The sequence below is a fragment of the Giraffa tippelskirchi genome, chromosome 8, assembly GCF_054371585.1.
Source record: "Giraffa tippelskirchi isolate mGirTip1 chromosome 8, T2T-mGirTip1v1.2.pri, whole genome shotgun sequence".
Taxonomy (NCBI): Eukaryota; Metazoa; Chordata; class Mammalia; order Artiodactyla; family Giraffidae; genus Giraffa; species Giraffa tippelskirchi.
In genome coordinates this window covers 143,710,267-143,729,428 of record NC_137282.1, presented here as the reverse complement: position 1 = coordinate 143,729,428, position 19,162 = coordinate 143,710,267, and the positions used below count along the sequence as shown (strand labels likewise).

Genomic DNA, 19,162 nt, shown 5'->3' with positions numbered 1-19,162 from the left:
ACTCTTAGTGACCCCATGGACTGCAGCCCACCAGACTCCTCTGTCCATGGGATTTTCCAGGCAAGAGTATCAGAGCGGGTTGCCAGTGCCTTCTCCATAGTACAGATATAGAAGCCCCTTGTTGTTCCTAAATCCTTCTCATATCTTGGTTCAATTTCCCTCATTTTCCCAATTGGAGTGTGACATCTGTTTTATGCTGAGATCATAGCTGATTTAATTCTCCATTTACAAACAGACCAGGATTATTTAGTGCTTCAGAACTTTTGAATTACCTTTTCTCCTGCTTAAAATGCTCTTCCTCTGATTTCATCATGGTCTGTTTCGTCCTGTCTTTCAGTTTTCAGTTTAAAGTTCACCTTCGAAGAAGGAATCTCCCAAATGAATTTACTACCCAGTCTCTCAATATCATATCTTTTAAATCTCAATCAAAAGATTATTATTTTTTTTTTGTTTCTTTTTTTTAATAAATTTATTTATTTTAGTTGGGGGTTAATTACTTTACAATATTGTAATAGTTTTTGCCATACATTGACATGAATCAGCCATGGGTCTACATGTGTTCCCCTTCCTGGACCCCCCACCCACCTCCCTCCCTATCCCATCCCTCTGGGCCATCCCATTGCCCCGGCCCTGAGCCCTTGTCTCATGCATCGAACATGGAATGGTGTTCTGTTTCACATATGATAATATACATGTTTCAATGCTATTCTCCCAGAACGTCCCACCCTCACCTTCTCCCTCAGAGTCCATAAGACTGTTCTATGCATCTGTGTCTGTTATTCTGTCTCGCATATAGGGTTATCGTTACCATCTTTCAAATTCCATATATATGCATTAGTATACTGTATTGGTGTTTTTCTTTCTGGCTTACTTCACTCTGTATAATGGGCTCCAGTTTCATCCATCTCAGTAGAACCGATTCAAATGTATTTTTTTAATGGCTGAGTAATATTCCATTGTGTATATGTACCACAGCTTCCTTATCCATTCGTCTGCTGATGGACATCTAGGTTGCTTCCATGTCCTGGCTATTGTAAACAGTGCTGAGATGAACATTGGGGTACACGCGTCTCTTTCAATTCTGGTTTCTTCGGTGTGTATGCCCAGCAGTGGGATTGCTGGGTCATATGGCAGTTCTATTCCCAGTTTTTTAAGGAATCTCCACACTGTTCTCCATAGTGGCTGTACTAGTTTGCATTCCCACCAACAGTGTAAGAGGGTTCCCTTTTCTCCACACCCTCTCCAGCATTTATTGCTTGTAGACTTTTGGATAGCAGCCATTCTGACTGGTGTGAAATGATACCTCATTGTGGTTTTGATTTGCATTTCTCTAATAATGAGTAATGTTGAGCATCTTTTCATGTGTTTGTTAGCCATCTGTATATCTTCTCTGGAGAAATGTCTGTTTAGTTCTTTGGCCCATTTTTTGATTGGGTCGTTTATTTTTCTGGAATTCAGCTGCAGAAGTTGCTTGTATATTTTTGAGATTAATTGTTTGTCTGTTGCTTCGTTTGCTATTATTTTCTCCCATTCTGAAGGCTGTCTTTTCACCTTGCTTATAGTTTCCTTTGTTGTGCAAAAGCTTTTAATTTTAATTAGGTCCCATTTGTTTATTTTTGCTTTTATTTCCAATATTCTGGGAGGTGGGTCATGGAGGATCCTGCTGTGATTTATGTTGGAGAGTGTTTTGCCTATGTTTTCCTCTAGGAGTTTTATAGTTTCTGGTCTTACGTTTAGATCTTTAATCCATTTTGAGTTTATCTTTGTGTACGGTGTTAGGAAGTGTTCTAGTTTCATTCTTTTACAAGTGGTTGACCAGTTTTCCCAGCACCACTTGTTAAAGAGATTGTCTTTTCTCCATTGTATATTCTTGCCTCCTTTGTCGAAGATAAGGTGTCCATAGGTGCGTGGGTTTATCTCTGGGCTTTCTATTTTGTTCCATTGATCTATATTTCTATCTTTGTGCCAGTACCATACTGTCTTGATGACTGTGGCTTTGTAGTAGAGCCTGAAGTCAGGCAGGTTGATTCCTCCAGTTCCATTCTTCTTCCTCAAGATTGCTTTGGCTATTCGAGGTTTCTTATATTTCCATACAAATTGTGAGATGATTTGTTCTAGTTCTGTGAAGAATACCATTGGTAGCTTGATAGGGATTGCATTGAATCTATAGATTGCTTTGGGTAGTATACTCATTTTCACTATATTGATTCTTCCGTTCCACGAAGATGGTATATTTCTCCATCTATTTATGTCATCTTTGATTTTTTTATCAGTGTTTTATAGTTTTCTATATATAGGTCTTTTGTTTCTTTAGGTAGATTTATTCCTAAATATTTTATTCTTTTTGTTGCAATGGTGAATGGAATTATTTCCTTAATTTCTCTTTCTGTTTTCTCATTGTTAGTGTATAGGAATGCAAGGGATTTCTGCATGTTAATTTTATACCCTACAACTTTACTATATTCATTGATTAGCTCTAGTAATTTTATGGTGGTGTCTTTAGCGTTTTCTATGTAGAGGATCATGTCATCTGCAAACAGTGAGAGTTTTACTTCTTTTCCAATCTGAATTCCTTTTATTTCTTTTTCTTCTCTGATTGCTGTGGCTAAAACTTCCAAAACTATGTTGAATAGTAGCAGTGAGAGAGGGCACCCTTGCCTTGTTCCTGACTTTAGAGGAAATGCTTTCAATTTCTCACCATTGAGGATAATGTTTGCTGTGAGTTTATCATATATGGCTTTTATTATGTTGAGGTATGTTCCTTCTATGCCTGCTTTCTGAAGGGTTCTTATCATAAAAGGATATTGAATTTTGTCAAAGGCTTTCTCTTCATCTATTGAGATAATCATATCATTTTTTATCTTTCAATTTGTTAATGTGGTGTTTCACACTAATTGATTTGTGAATATTGAAGAATCCTTGCATCCCTGGGATAAAGCCCACTTGGTCATGATGTATGATCTTTTTAATATGTTGCTGGATTCTGTTTGCTAGTATTTTGTTAAGGATTTTTGCATCTATGTTTATCAGTGATATTGGCCTGTAGTTTTCTTTTTTTGTGGCATCTTTTTCTGGTTTTGGTATTAGAGTGATGGTGGCCTCATAGAATGAGTTTGGCAGTTTACCTTCCTCTGCAATTTTCTGGAAGAGTTTGAGTAGGATAGGTGTTAGTTCTTCTCTAAATTTTTGGTAGAATTCAGCTGTGAAGCCATCTGGTCCTGGGCTTTTGTTTGTTGGAAGATTTTTGATTACAGTTTCGATTTCATTGCTTGTGATGGGTCTGTTAAGATTTTCTATTTCTTCCTGGTTCCATTTTGGAAGGTTATACTTTTCTAAGAATTCATCCATTTCTTCCAAGTTGTCCATTTTATTGGCATATAGTTGCTGATAGTAGTCTCTTATGATCCTTTGTATTTCTGTGTTGTCTGTTGTGATTTCTCCATTTTCATTTCTAATTTTGTTGATTTGATTCTTCTCCCTTTTTTTCTTGATGAATCTGGCTAGTGGTTTGTCTATTTATTTTTCTTCTTGAAGAACCAGCTTTTAGTTTTGCTGAGTTTTGCTATGGTCTCTTTTGTTTCTTTTTCACTTATATCTGCCCTAATTTTTATGATTTCTTTTGTTCTACTAACTTTGGGGTTCTTATTTTTTTCTTTTTCTAGTTGTTTTAGGTGTAAAGTTAGGTTATTTATTTGATTTTTCTCTTGTTTCTTGAGATAAGCTTGTATTGCTATGAACCTTCCCCTTAGCACTGCTTTTACTGAATCCCATAGGTTTTGGGTTGTTGTGTTTTCATTTTCATTTGTTTCTATGCATATTTTGATTTCTTCTGTGGTTTGTTGGTTACTCAGAAGCATGTTGTTTAGCCTCCATATTTTTGTATTTTTAATAGTTTTTTCCCCTGTAGTTGACATCTAACCTTACTGCATTGTGATCAGAAAAGAAGCTTGAAATGATTTCAGGTTGGTTTTTTTTTTTTTTTTTTTAATTTACAAAGGCTAGATTTATGGCCCAGGATGTGATCTATCCTGGAGAAGGTTCCGTGTGCACTTGAGAAAAAGGTGAAATTAATTGTTTTGGGGTGAAATGTCCTATAGATATCCATTAGGGCTAGCTAGTCCATTGCATCATTTAAAGTTTGTTTTTCCTTGCTAATTTTCTGTTTAGTTGATTTATCCATCGGTGTGAGTGGGGTTTAACGTGTCCCACTGTTATTATGTTACTGTTAATTTCCCCTTTCATACTTGTTAGCATTTGCTTTACATATTGTGGTGCTCCTATGTTGGGTGCATATATATTTATAATTGTTATATCTTCTTCTTGGATTGATTCTTTGATCATTATGTAGTGTCCTTCTTTGTCTCTTTTCACAGCCTTTATTTTAAAATCTATTTTATCTGGTATGAATATTGCTACTCCTGCTTTCTTTTGGTCTCCATTTGCGTGAAATATCTTTTTCCAGCCCTTCAGTTTTATTTATTTTTTTATTTTTAATAAATTTATTTATTTTAGTTGGGGGCTAATTACTTTACAATATTGTAGTGGTTTTTGCCATACATTGACATGAATCAGCCAAGGGTTTGCATGTGTTCCCCATCCTGAACACCCTTCCCACCTCCCTCCCCGTCCCATCCCTCTGGGTCATCCCATTGCCCCAGCCCTGAGCATTTGTCTCATGCATTGAACCTGGAATGGTATTCTGTTTCACATATGATAATATACATGTTTCAATGCTCTTCTCCCAGAATGTCCCACCCTCACCTTCTCCCTCAAAGTCCGTAAGACTGTTCTATGCATCTGTGTCTCTTATTCTGTCTCACATATAGGGTTATCATTACCATTTTTCAAATTCCATATATATGCATTAGTATACTGTATTGGTGTTTTTCTTTCTGGCTTACTTCACTCTGCATAATGGGCTCCAGTTTCATCCATCTCAATAGAACCGATTCAAATGTATTTTTTTTAATGGCTGAGTAATATTCCATTGTGTATATGTACCACAGCTTCCTTATCCATTCGTCTGCTGATGGACATCTAGGTTGCTTCCATGTCCTGGCTATTGTAAACAGTGCTGAGATGAACATTGGGGTACACGCGTCTCTTTCAATTCTGGTTTCCTCGGTGTGTATGCCCAGCAGTGGGATCGCTGGGTCATATGGCAGTTCTATTTCCAGGTTTTAAGGAATCTCCACACTGTTCTCCATAGTGGCTGTACTAGTTTGCATTCCCACCAACAGTGTAAGAGAGTTCCCTTTTCTCCACACCCTCTCCAGCATTTATTGCTTGTAGACTTTTGGATAGCAGCCATTCTGACTGGTGTGAAATGGTACTTCATTGTGGTTTTGATTTGCATTTCTCTAATAATGAGTGATGTTGAGCATCTTTTCATGTGTTTGTTAGCCATCTGTATGTGTTCTTTGGAGAAATGTCTGTTTAGTTTTTGGCCCATTTTTTGATTTGGTCGTTCATTTTTCTGGAATTCAGCTGCAGGAGTGGCTTCTATATTTTTGAGATTAATTGTTTGTTGCTTCGTTTGCTATTATTTTCTCCCATTCTGAAGGCTGTCTTTTCACCTTGCTTATATTTTCCTTTGTTGTGCAAAAGCTTTTAATTTTAATTAGGTCCCATTTGTTTATTTTTGCTTTTATTTCCAATATTCTGGGAGGTGGGTCATGGAGGATCCTGCTGTGATTTATGTCAGAGAGTGTTTTGCCTATGTTTTCCTCTAGGAGTTTTATAGTTTCTGGTCTTACATTTAGATCTTTAATCCATTTTGAGTTTATTTTTGTGTATGGTGTTAGGAAGTGTTCTAGTTTCATTCTTTTACAAGTGGTTGACCAGTTTTCCCAGCACCACTTGTTAAAGAGATTGTCTTTTCTCCATTGTATATTCTTGCCTCCTTTGTCAAAGATAAGGTGTCCATAGGTGCGTGGATTTATCTCTGGTCTTTCTATTTTGTTCCATTGATCTATATTTCTATCTTTGTGCCAGTACCATACTGTCTTGATGACTGTCAGCCCTTCAGTTTTAGTCTGTATGTGTCCCTTGTTTTGTAGTGGGTCTCTTGTAGAGAGCATATATAGGAGTCTTGTTTTTGTATCCATTCTGCCATTCTTGTCTTTTTGTTGGGGCATTCAAACCATTTACATTTAAGGTAATTATTGATAAGTATGATCCCATTGCCATTTACTTTATTGTTTTGGGTTCGACTTTATACACCTTTTCTGTGTTTCCTGTTTAGAGAAGATCCTTTAGCATTTGTTTAAGAGCTGGTTTGGTGGTGCTGAATTCCCTGAGATTTTGCTTGTCTATAAAGCTTTTGATTTCTCCTTCATATTTGAATGAGATCCTTGCTGGATATAGTAATCTGGGTTGTAGACTTTTCTCTTTCACCACTGTAAGTGTGTCCTACCATTCTCTTCTGGCCTGAAGAGTTTCTATTGAAAGATCAGCTGTTATCCTTATGGGAATCCCCTTGTGTGTTATTCCTTGCTTTTCCCTTGCTGCTTTTAATATTTGTTCTTTGTGTTTGATCTTCATTAATTTGATTAATATGTGTCTTAGGGTGTTTCACCTTGGGTTTATCCTGTTTGGGACTCTCTGGGTTTCTTGAACTTGAGTGGCTATTTCCTTCCCCATTTTAGGGAAGTTTTCAACTATTATCTCCTCAAATATTTCCTCATGGCCTTTCTTTTTGTCTTCTTCTTCTGGGACTCCTATGATTTGAATGTTGGGGCGTTTAACATTGTCCCAGAGGTCTCTGAGGTTGTCCTCATTTCTTTTAGTTCTTTTTTCTTTTTTCCTCTCAGCTTCATTTGTTTCCACCATTCTATCTTCCACCTCACTTATCCTATCTTCCACCTCAGTCATTCTACTGTTGGTTCCCTCCAGAGTGCTTTTGATCTCAGTTATTGCATTATTCATTTTTGATTGACTATATTTTATTTCTTCTAGGTCCTTGTGAAACATTTCTTGCATCTTCTCAATCCTTGTCTCTAGTCTATTTATCTGTAACTCCATTTTGTTTTCAAGATTTTAGATCATCTTTACTATCATTATTCTGAATTCTTTTTCAGGTAGACTCCCTATATCCTCCTCTTGTGTTTGGTTTGGTGGGCATTTATCGTGTTCCTTTAACTGCTGAATATTTCTCTGCCTTTTCATTTTGTTTAGATTGCTGTGTTTGGGGTGGTCTTTCTGTATGCTGGAAGTTTGTGGTTCCTCTTTATTTTGGAGGTTCCTCCCTGTGGGTGGGGTTGGATTAGTGGCTTGTCAAAGTTTCCTGGTTAGGGAAGCTTGCGTTGGTGTTCTGGTGGATGGAGCTGGATCTCTTCTCTCTGGAGTGCAATGAAGTATCCAGTAGTGAGTTTTAGGTGTCTAAGGGTTAAGGGTTTGGTGTGACTTTGGGCAGCCTGTATTTTAATGCTCAGGGCTATGTTCCTGCATTGCTGGAGAATTAGCATAGTATGTCTTGTTCTGAAACTTGTTGGCTCTTGGGTGGAGCTTGGTTTCATTATAGGTATGGAGGCTTTTGGATGAGCTCTTGTCAGTGAATGTTCACTGGAGTCAGGAGTTTTCTGATGTTCTCAAGTTTTGGATTTAAGCTTCCTGCCTGTGGCTTTCAGTGTTATTCTTACAGTAGCCTCAAGACTTCTCTATCCATACAGCACCAATGATAAAACATCTAGGTTGATGGTGAAAAGATTCTCCACAGTGAGGAACACCCAGAGAGGTTCACAGTTACACGGAGAAGAGAAGAGGGAGGAGGGAGATAGAGGTGACCAGGAGGAGTAGAGGGGGAGTCAAAAGGGGAGAGACCAATCTAGGCAGTGAGGGAGCAATCAAGCCAGTAATCACACCCCTAAGTAAAAAAGAGAAGATTAGATTCTTAAAGGTACAAAATTGATAGCAAATACCAAAAAGCAAAGATTAAAAATCTAGAGTAGAGGTAAGACTCTCAAAAATACAATATTAAAAATATTAAAAAATCAATCAAAAAATTATAAAAAGTATATATATGAAATTTGCTTTAAAAATAAGGTCTTCTATATGTGAGACAGCAAAAGAGACACAGATGTAAAGAACAGACTTTTGGACTCTGTGGGAGAAGGCGAGGGTGGGATGATTTGAGAGAATAGCATTGAAACATGTTTATTACCATATGTGAAATAGATTGCTAGTCCAGATTTGATGCATGAGACAGGGTGCTCAGGGCCAGTGCACTGGGATGACCCTGAGGGGTGTGATGGGGATGGAGGTGGGAGAGGGGTTCAGGATGGGGAACACATGTACACCCATGGCTGATTCATGTCAATGTATGGCAAAAGCCACTACAATATTTTAAAGTAATTAGTCTCCAATTAAAATAAATAAATTAATTAAAAAAACAAAAAATAAAAATAGGGTCTTTTTTTTCAAAGTAATAGTAGGTTATAAAAATGAAAATTAAAGAAGTAGTAAAGAACTTAAAAATAAAAAAAAAATTAAGAAATGATAATAGTAAAACTATATCTAGGAATTTCTCTGGAGCTGTTGAGGGCAGTGTGGGGTCAGTTCAGTTTCAGATATCTCCTTGTTCCAGCTTATACTTCTTCTCAAGGTCTATAGGCCCCTTGCAATGCTTAGTTAATGCTAACTACAGGGTTTTAATCTGTTGCACTTGTCACTTCCAGAGTGGTTCTCTCTTCTTTGTTTATTTTGGCTTCTTCTGTTTGCAAGTCTCTTCAGTGTCTAATTTCTGCCCTGATACAAGGGGGTGAAGGTGGTCACTTATTTAGGCTCACTTGTTCAGTTGTGCTGTGGGGAGGGAGGAACACTGCAAACAAATGTCACTGGTGCATGGGGGGAGTGCTCGCAATGTATGCACAACACTGGGTTTGCCCTAGCTCACGTTTCATGTGCTTTTCCAGTCTACACTGCTCAGGCTCTAGGTTGCTCTGCAGGGGAACTGTCCAAAGTGGGCCCTAAGTTTTGTGCACTTCCTAGGTCTAAGCTGCTCAGGTTCAGATTCTTGGGTACTCCACAAAGGCACAAACTCATTTGGGCGTGCATTTTGTGCCCTTCCCAGGTCCCAGCAGCTCAGGCGACCAGGTGCTTGGCAAGAACACTGTCCTAGGTGGACCATGCGTCTTAATCATCTCCCCCGTGCTGGCCACTCGGTTTCCTGGGTGCGCTACAATAGCGCCATCTCAGGTGTGTCGTGTGTCTCCTCTGGGGAGCTGATCTCTGGCTGTGACCCTCCTGGCAGATGTCAACCTTGCAGGATCGCAGGAAGACTTGGTTAGCAGCTGGGAGCCTGCTCGCATTTTGGTAGAGGATTCCGTCTCTGGGGCTGACATTGCCCCTTGCTTTCCAGCTCTGGCTGTTGCCCCCCTGCCCCTCTGCCTCCAGCAGGAGGATGGGCCGGTCCGCAGTTGGCTAGCTCTCCTTTGGTGTTTGCTCAATCCTTTGTTCTGTGAGCAGGCCAGGCTGCGCCTTAGGTTAGAGCTTTTTGCGGGAAAGTGCTCTCTCTCTCTCTTTTTTTCTCTTTGGCTATCCCACAGTTTGGGTTGCTATCTCACGTTAGCTCCCTCAGATTGTCCTCAGGGCATTCAGGCCTGGTCCTTACTCTAAGCATGCAACCTGCACCTCTCTGTTCAGCCCCAGCTTGCTGGTGGCAGACGTGAGCGTCTGGGCTACTTCTCTGCTGGGGGTTGCAGTTAGGCGCGTATTCTGTGGGATTTGTTTTTTCCTCCCAGTTGTGTTGCCCTCTGAGATTCCAAAACTCCCCACAGGCCCACTGGTAAGAGGATTTCCTGGTGTTTGGAAACTTCTCCTTCATGACTGCCTCCCTGGGACGGGTCTCTATCCCTAACTCTCTTGTCTCTCTTTTTGTCTTTTATGTTTTGTCTTACCTCCTTTTGAAGAGAATGGGCTGCCTTTCTGGGTGCCTGGTGTCCTCCACCAATATTCAGAAGTTGTTTTGTGGAAATTGCTCAGCATTCAAATGATCTTTTGATGAATTTGTGGGGGACAAAGTGGTCTCCCCATCCTATTCCTCTACCATCTTCCCCATTTCCAATTGTTTAATTTTTCTAGATTCCATGTAGAAGTGGTAACATGGAGTGTTTATATTGATATTTAATATATATGTGTCATAAATGTATATACATACATATATATATATATTACAATCTCCCCTTTATCTTCTTTATCTATTCAAATGTTGCTGCACACTAAGGTTGCTCCCATATCTTGGCTATTGTAAATAATGCTGCAATGAATGTTGGATTGTACATATCTCTTCAAATTAGTGTTTTTGTTTTCTTCAGATATATATTCAAGAATGGAATTGCTGGATTGTAGAGTAGTTGTACTTTTAGTGTTTGAAAACCTCCAGGAAGTTTTCTGTAGTGGCTGCATCAATTTACATTCCCATCAAGAGTCTAAAAGAGTTTCTTTTTTTCCACATTCTTGCCAACATTTGTTGTTTGTAAATTTTTGGATGATAATCATTCTGAGAGTTATGAGGTAATATCTCATTCTGGTTTTAATTTGCATTTCCCTAGTAATTAATGATGTGGAGCATCCTTAAATGTGCTGTAATGTCTATTCATGTCTTCTGCCCATTTTTTTATTGAGATTTTTTGGTCTTATTGATACTGAATTATATTAGCTGTTTATATACTTTGGATATTAACCACTTGCCAGTCATATCATTGGCAAATATTTTCTACCATTCAGTCGGTCATCTTTTTGTGGATTGTCCTTTTGTTTTATAAATATATATATATATATATATTTCCTGTGTATCTGGGTGATAGGAACAATTAAGGTATATTTTGTTAGCAAATTCCAAATACAATACAGTATTATTAACTACAGTCAGCATGCTATATGTTAGATTGCTAGAACTTATTCATTCTATCTGTAAATTGTCATAGCAGCAGTCAGAGTTCTCCTTTCCTTGTCATATTAGCTCTACTATGAGTAGTTATTAATCACTCATAGATCACAGCACCTCCCCGAGAACTTGATGTTCAAATTTAAGGTAATGCTTCTGTAGGTGACTAAAGGTACTTGATTGTGTTGTAACTATGTTCATTTCTCTTAAGAGCAAGTTTTTGAATGATTTCCAGATATATTCTGTCAGGATTCATCTGCACATATGTACATTTTGTAAACTACATAAAAATTAAAATTGCTTTTGTTAATTATGTTTAGTTCAGCTTTTTTCTTCCTTCCTTGAATTTAAATATGATTTCTCTTTCTTTTTAAAAACATTTTTATTATGGGGATTCTTGGTAAAAATTTCTCATATTATTCTGCAACAAATTCCTCTGAATTTTAAGACTTTGCTCTTCTGGATTTTTACATATTTTCATGGCACCCACAACTCAAAAAAGTTATTTAACTCTATATCATGTACCAATTATTAAGGATAAAACATTTAAAAATATTTTTATAGAAGGAAATAATTCACATCATAGAGTTGTCAGGGAACTAAGAGTCACGAGAGACAGGTATTTGTGGAAGCACTACCCCAGTGACCAGAGCAGAAGTCATATGAACCTCTCATGGACTAGAAAATGCCTAAGGGTATAGGTGAGAACGTCCTAGACTTCTGAGATATAATCTGGTAATTTGTACTCTAAGCCTGTGTGTGAATTTGGGCTAAGTTGCTTTGTCATGTCTGACTCTTTGTGACCCTATGGACCATAACCCACCAGGATCCTCTCCCCATGGGATTCTCCAGGCAAGAATACTGGAGTGGATTGCTATGCTTCCTTCAAGGGCTCTTCCCAACCCAGGGATTGAACTCACGTCTCTTACACTTACATTGGCGGGTGGGTTCTTTGTCACTAGTGCCACCTGGGAAGCCCTATTCTAAGTCTGTACATTAGCCTAAACTGAAATATTTTGGAAAACCTGTCTAGGACTGGATTCACCTATCAAAGTTCTTTTGTAGCCAATTTGATTCCAGAAGTTGACAATCAGAACTTTAGCAATAAGAAGACTGCTGTCTCCAAAATTACAATCACTGTTATTAAAGAAGGTTATTACAAAACAGTTTCACAAGTACACTTTTTCTTCCTTCCCTCTTTTCTTTGTTTCCTTTTAGATTGAGTGTGCATCTTCTTCAAAGAGAAATTTTTATGGTCCTCTATTATGTTGTTTTTGTTTAGTCACTAAGTTATGTCCAGCTCTTCTGCAACCCCATGGATTGTGCCCTGCCACACTCTTCTGTCCATGGGATATCCCAGTAAAGAATATTTAAGTGGTTTGCTATTTGTACCCATGAGTCAAAGCTTTTTCTTGCCCAGAGTTCTCCGAAGAGCTGTCTTGACTTCCTTGTTCCGTAAACTGTAGATGATAGGGTTGAGCATGGATGTCACCACTGTGTAGAAGAGGGCCAGGATTTTATCCACCCCAGGTGAATGGCTAGCCTTGGGTCTCAAGTAGCTGACAGATGCTGAGCCATAGAAGAGCGTTACTACCAGTAGGTGGGAAGAACAGGTGGAAAGAGCTTTTCGGCGACCTTCAGGGGATGACATGATCAGCACAGCAGCTAGAATTCTGCCATAAGAAGCAGTGATTAGTAAAAATGGGCTGGAAATGCAAAGAGTAGCCACAACGAAAACTGCAGCCTCATTATGGGATGTATCCCCACAGGCTAGTGCCAGAATAGGGGGGAGGTCACAGAAGAAGTGGTCTATTTCACAGGGGCCACAGAAGTCCAAAGAGAAAATATAGTTGGTTTGGCCCAAGCTTACTATGCAACCCACTCCCCAAGAAACAATTGCTAAATGGACACACACTCCACGACTCATTCGTGTTGCATAATGAAGTGGGGAGCATATGGCTGTATAGCGATCAAAAGCCATGGCTGCCAAAAGATAGCACTCACTTATCCCAAATAAGGCAAAGAAAAACATCTGTGTAGCACATCCCTCCCGAGAGATTCCTCGGGCCTCACTCACAAGGCTCTGCAGCATCTTGGGTATGACAGAGCAAGTGTAGCCAATCTCCAAGAGAGACAAGTTGGCCAGGAAGAAGTACATGGGGGTATGGAGGACTGGATTGGTCCAGATGGCAAGGGCTATGAGAGCATTGCCCGTCAGTGATGCTAAGAACATGAGTAAGATGAGGGAAAATAAAAGGAAACACTGTTCCGTGACCTCAGAGAATTTGGTAAATTCAAAGTGTTTCACAGACATGCTATTGTCTTTCCACAAGGAACAATTGATGCTCATGACCTGAAAAACAGAAAGGCAAGGTCATCAAAAAGATTCTTTTAGATAGAAATATAAATCTTTATATTGCTCTTAACAAGCTCAAGTTAGAGAGATAAATTTCTTACCTCTAATTTAAAAAGTTTGGAAGTTACACTGATCCGGCAGCCAAATCTAGTCAGCAGACATAAGATGGAAAAGAAATTTCCCTTTTATATCTAGTCAGCTGTCATAAAATGTATCTAGTCATCAGGCGTAAAATGGAAAAAATTTCAGCACAATTAGCTCTTATCCCATTATTTTATCAAATAAAGTTATCATATCTAAATATTTATTTCCTATTCTCTTGCCACTGACTTGCTTTCTTCACTCATTCATTCCACAAGTATTTATTGAATTCAGATTATTTTAAGAGTATTTTTCAGCTACTGTTTGTGGGTCCTGGGATTAAACAATGGACAAAAAAGGATGGAAACAAGTGGACTCATTCAAAATTCTGTTAAATATGAAATAACAACTCTGAATGATTACAGAACCCTTGGTGGAATGATTTTGAAAAATTTATTCACACATCAAGTATTCTATTATGATGCATTTACACTTAAAGCGCTTATAAACATTTACCTTGCACTGTATCTAGTTAAATTAATATATATATATATATATATATATATATATAATGTATATATTCCCCATGTAGCAACACAATTCAGTTAAGGTTGTAGTAAATAAACAGAGATAATAGTCTATTATCTTTTTTGAACCCAAAACATTTTCTTAAATGTTTCCACTTCTCAGTAACAGCCTATGCAGTTGCATAAAAACTCTGATTGTGGAGAAGTTGTCATCTCTTTTATCATTTAAATACACAAATATGTTATTAATGTAATGCTTACTAAAATTCTATCTTCCTGTACCTGGGAAGAACTGCAGTTTCTTCAGTGACACTGATGGAGGAAACAAGGAAAAAATCCCAACCAGAAATGGAGAATGCCTCACTCTTTCTTAAGTAGTGACATCACAAAGATTTCATTTCATAAATATACAGTCCTATTTAGACTGCAGACAGTAAATGCAAATGCCTGTGTTCGGAGTGAGAGTCAGGGTCGTGAGGCATGGGAGAAAGCAACTGGTGGATGATACACTGGAGGGCTGACTGTGCAAAGGCCAATGTATGCTGTCGGTCATTTGATATTCTTAGCCCTACAGGATGAATAAAAAGTTATCCTGTGATAAGTACTTCTTACAGCTTCACAAAGTTCAGAGACAATTGAAAAAATAAGATGTCCAGAAAGGTCTGTGAGTGCCTCTAAATAATTAAACTTACAAATAATTATATTCTGTCTATAAATAAATATTAGATCATAGAGAAATAAATATATGGGTCCGTTGGAGGTGAGAATACAAACAAATGTAGTCAAATTCCCTTTTTCCTCCCTGTCATTGGGAATAGTACTACACCAGGCAAAATCTGATTTTTTTCATTACATTTTCTGTTTTTTTTCAGGATTTACTCTCTGTTGACCTCTGTCCAGGGATCCTGAGATCCATGTAGTAGAGGTAAGTTTTATGTACATGTCAAGAATATTTAATTTTAATCATTGTCTACAGAAAGAGAGTGAAGTCCTCAAGGGCAGCTGTCAGGAGTCTGTAGATAGGAGCATCATGGCAGTACAACAGCTTGGCATGACATTCTTCAGTCTTTTACCTCATACATTTTCTGGACTTAAAGCTTCTAATTCATCATTTCTGTGAAGAAAAGATGATGAAGCTCTCCCTGTCTTTCTTGCTAAGTTGTTTTGAGATAAAATGAAAACATTACAGAGGCAAACCATGAATGAAAAATAAGGAATTAAAGTGCACTTCATCAGCATCAAATCTCTTGCCTTTTACAAGTCTCATGTTAAGAAACTCATACAGGATGATGTGTGTCATATCCTCTATTATAAACAGTCTATAAAAATAATCTATTTAATGTACATATGTGTAAAAATGAGTTTGCTGTACAGCAGAATTGACACAGCATCTTAAATCAAATATACTTCAATAAAAAGCCTATGTTAAGACTCAGTCATCAAGAAAATACACAGTGATATTAATCTAAAGATATAGGAGTTTCATGCCCAATGATAAATTGTATTTGTCTATCTCTATTCAATGTGATAAGAGATTAAGTGACCAATGAACATTTACAAGATTCTGATGGTTTGAATTTTGGAATGGAGTTTCAGTGATAGTTAGATGTATGAAGAGATAGAGGAAGGAGACAAGATAATTTTAATAGCTCAGTGGATTGGCTTCATGTGCCACCTTACCCAGCCCCAAGATCTAAGACAAGTACATTCTATATAGTTCTGCTTTGGAAATAATCTAGCACAAGTGATTCATTTTGGGTCCACATAATCAGAAGTGCTCCTTAACTAACTCAGTCTGTTCTCTTAATGAAATGTTTGTTTCCCATAAGTCAAAGGAAAACATGAGACATTATTAGATATTTTACCTGAAACACTTAGTACAGTGCCTGGCATACAAGAAAAACTCAATAAATATTTGACTGTTTGTGATCCCATGGGCTGTACAGTCCATTGAATTCTCCAGGCTAGAATACTAGAGTGGGTAGCATTTCCCTTCTCCAGGGGATCTTCCCAGTCCAGGGATCAAACCCAGGCCTCCCGCATTGCAGGCGGATTCTTTATCAACTGAGCTATCAGGGAAGCCCCAGTAAATATTAACCTTTGTTATGCTGAAATTGTCATTTCTAAATGATCGAATAGTAGCTACTGTTTATGTAAATTAGTCATTAGTTTGTAGAGAAGATTTCCCATTGCTTTCCACAATTCACCCTAGTCATTTCATTGAGGACCTAATATTTAGCTGGGTGATGCCTTAACATAACCCAGATGAACTATGTTATCATTTCATTGGAATAACATGCACAAGATAATCTAGGTATTTCTATTAGCCAACAATAAGAGATATATCTAAATCCTGAGAAGTAATTATTTTGGAACAATTTGCAGCAATATTATGACAGAGCTACTGGCAAACTGAGTAGATCTTTATACACTTCAGAGAAGGAGAAAAGAACTGATTAAAATAATCTCCAGAACTGAATAATGCTTTGGGTGTTATCTATGCATTTTAGCATTTTAATTGACCATCTTTCACAACCTTCTTTTTTCAAGACATCATTTTTATCACATACCTTTAATCCTAAAATTTGAGTGAAAAAAGTAAATAGTTTTCACTTCTGATGGGCCAGTAGCTGATTTTGCCTGCACGCTCTCCATGTAACCTCCCAAGGTTCAGAGGATATAAATCTCCACATCCTCACTCCTAAGACCATGCACTAAGGAGATTTTGCTGTAGTCAGGACCATGTCTGATTTCATGAAGACTGTGTCTCTTAACAGAGCATCATGTTCTTCCTAGCAATGCTCTCACATCTAACACACACACACACATACACACAAGCATGCAAGACTGTGCTGATTACATAATGATGATGTTTGGACCTTTCTCATCCTGAAACATTAAGGATTATGAATACTTATACTTCATTTCTTCTTCTTGTTCTGAATCCATATCCTGCCTCCCTTCCTCAGGAGACATATTCTTCTCACTAGAGTACGTAAGAAAGAAGTTTGATTCTCTCAGGAATTGCTATGGATAGCTCTGTCCCTATTTGTTGGTGAATATGAATATTCAGGAAGCAAAAGAAATAAATATAAAAGGCAATGTAAAAAGAAAAGTAAAAGTAAATCAACAGCAATATATAATGAATAACCTATAGTATAGGTAGCTGCTATCATAGACTGTACACAATGTGATATTAATTCAAGGGAAATGTACTACTAGAACCAAATATGTATGTGACCACTCTATATGATGAATGTAAACTACTCAGATTTAAATTTTTTTTTTCAGATTTAAATTTTTGTTTGAATTAAACTAAGTAGTCATCAAAAGTAATTATGAAAATGATGTAACTTTCATGTCATATTAATAATATATTGATGCAGTTAGTATTTATTTTGTTTATTATAAAAGACTCAATAAATGATAATAATCTTCTAATCTTCTAGTAATGTGAGTTTGACAAAGTGTCTTTTTGTTTGTATCAAAAGTAAAAAAACCCAAGTCAAAGATATATATTATGATGATGGTTAAACTGTATGATACTTAATATTTTTTGTTTAAATGATATAAAAAAGTTGATAAGATAATAAATACCTGTTATTGACATGATATAAAGGCAAAGAAAAAAGCCTACAGAAGAGTAAGTTGTCATTTGTTTTTTTAATTGGAGTATAATTTCTTTACAATGTTAGTTTCTGCTGTACAAGGACGTGAATTACTTCTTTTTTTTTTTCCATTAGGGGATCTGATAACCAGATTCAGATTTTTTTATTTTTTTATTTTTTTTTAAATTAGTTTATTTTCTATTTTTTAACTTTACAATATTGTATTTGTTTTGCCATACGTTGACATGAATCCACCATGGGGGACGTGAATTACTTATGTGAATATACATATCCCCTCCATCGTGAATCTCCCTTCCATACCCACAATTCCACCCCTACCAGTCACTCACAGAGCACCAAACAGAGAATCCTGTGCTATGCAGCAGCTTCCCACTAGCTAATTTTGCTACCTGATTCTAGGAAAAAAGTTTCAATTCTTCCTCTTTTTTGGGAATATAGTTTTATTCCTCTGTTCAGATTCATATTCCTTTAAAAATTGTTGTGCTATACTTAACATGGGCTTCCCTGGTGGCTGAGCTGATAAAGAATCCGCCTCCAATGTGGGAGACCTGAGTTCGATTCCTGGGTTGGGAAGATCCTCTGGAGAAGGGAATAGCTACCCACTTCAGTATTCTGGCCTGGAGAATTCTATGGACTGTGTAGTCCATGGGGTTGCGAAGAGTTGGACACGACTGAGCAACTTTCACACATGCATGCTTAATATACAAAATGTTGAATATATTTAATAATGTATACATTTTGATAAATTTGGAAATGGGCCTATATGTATGATACTGCCATCACAAACAATATAAACCATCACCTCCAAAGACTTCTTGTGCTCCATGCATATTTTTTGTTTGTGAGATGAGCACTGGTCATGAGTTTGTGCACTTTAAAACTTAAGAGGGCAGAAACCCATTCTTGAAGGTGTATTTTGTCACTATTGATTTCTGAGTGGAAGACAAGTACAATTCTGAAATGAGTTGTCTTTGCAGGTCTAAAAGATAAAGAAGTGATCTAAACAGCTCTAAAAAGTCTATAGCTAAGTTTTCAACTTAAATCTTGAATTTTGTCCTCTAAACAGAAGTTACCATTTTGTCTAAATAAGACTAAGTTAAACAAAGTTTATTAACTAATAAAAATGATCAGAGATATTACGTAACATCACAGAATTTTTATTTTTCTTGCTTTGTGTGCATGTTTGTGTCAAATTTAAAAACTTTTTATGCCACATCAGCCACCTATCAGCCAAAATTTAAAGTTGTTTAGAAGTTTTTTCAAAGTAAATATAACAAAGTCCATTTGTCTCAAGAATTGGACCAAGCACCAAGATGGTCTGTTCTGTTTCAAAAAAATGAACTGCATTGCAGTTAATTCTTGTTCAGGAAAACATATGATTTATCATGCAATAATTTGCTTAGACCTGGATTTGCTAGACGAGAAGACATGCCAGAAATATCTAAATCACTTTTGTTCTTACCTATTAATTTTTTACTACACAACATTATGCTGATTTCTGTATTGGTAGGCAGATTCTTTACCACTGTACCACCAGAGAAGCACCATAATGTTGATTTCTAACCATATTTTAAACACCAAATAAATGTACTATCCTTTAATTTGCTTTAAAAAATGTGATGTTTTATGACACAGCTTAAAGTTGGATGTGAATCCTAGAACTAATTTTGACACTTTCAACTTT

General features: G+C 37.2%; 2 protein-coding genes across 5 annotated transcripts in view; one reads left to right on the top strand and one right to left on the bottom strand.

Annotated features, from left to right (window-relative positions):
- LOC145518454 (olfactory receptor 2G3-like) overlaps nt 1-19,162 on the top strand; it is a 181,865-nt gene that overhangs the window by 114,978 nt on the left and 47,725 nt on the right. For 3 of the 4 annotated variants that reach the window (XM_081523076.1, XM_081523078.1, XM_081523077.1), the window contains one exon: nt 14,722-14,774. The gene's annotated coding sequence lies outside the window, so the exon portion shown is untranslated. Of the gene's footprint in view, nt 1-14,721; nt 17,484-19,162 lie in introns of those variants that run through there. The other variant, XR_014062911.1, reaches the window with a different exon arrangement.
- On the bottom strand, nt 12,285-13,250 carry LOC145519114 (olfactory receptor 10C1-like). The gene has a single exon (XM_081524367.1). It carries the CDS (start codon nt 13,233-13,235, stop codon nt 12,285-12,287), a length of 951 nt encoding a protein of 316 aa, XP_081380493.1. The 5' UTR covers nt 13,236-13,250.

What these genes read in the sequence shown, in the direction of transcription:
- LOC145519114 (XM_081524367.1), bottom strand. Translation starts at nt 13,235, where the DNA reads ATGAGCATCAATTGTTCCTTGTGGAAAGACAATAGCATGTCTGTGAAA.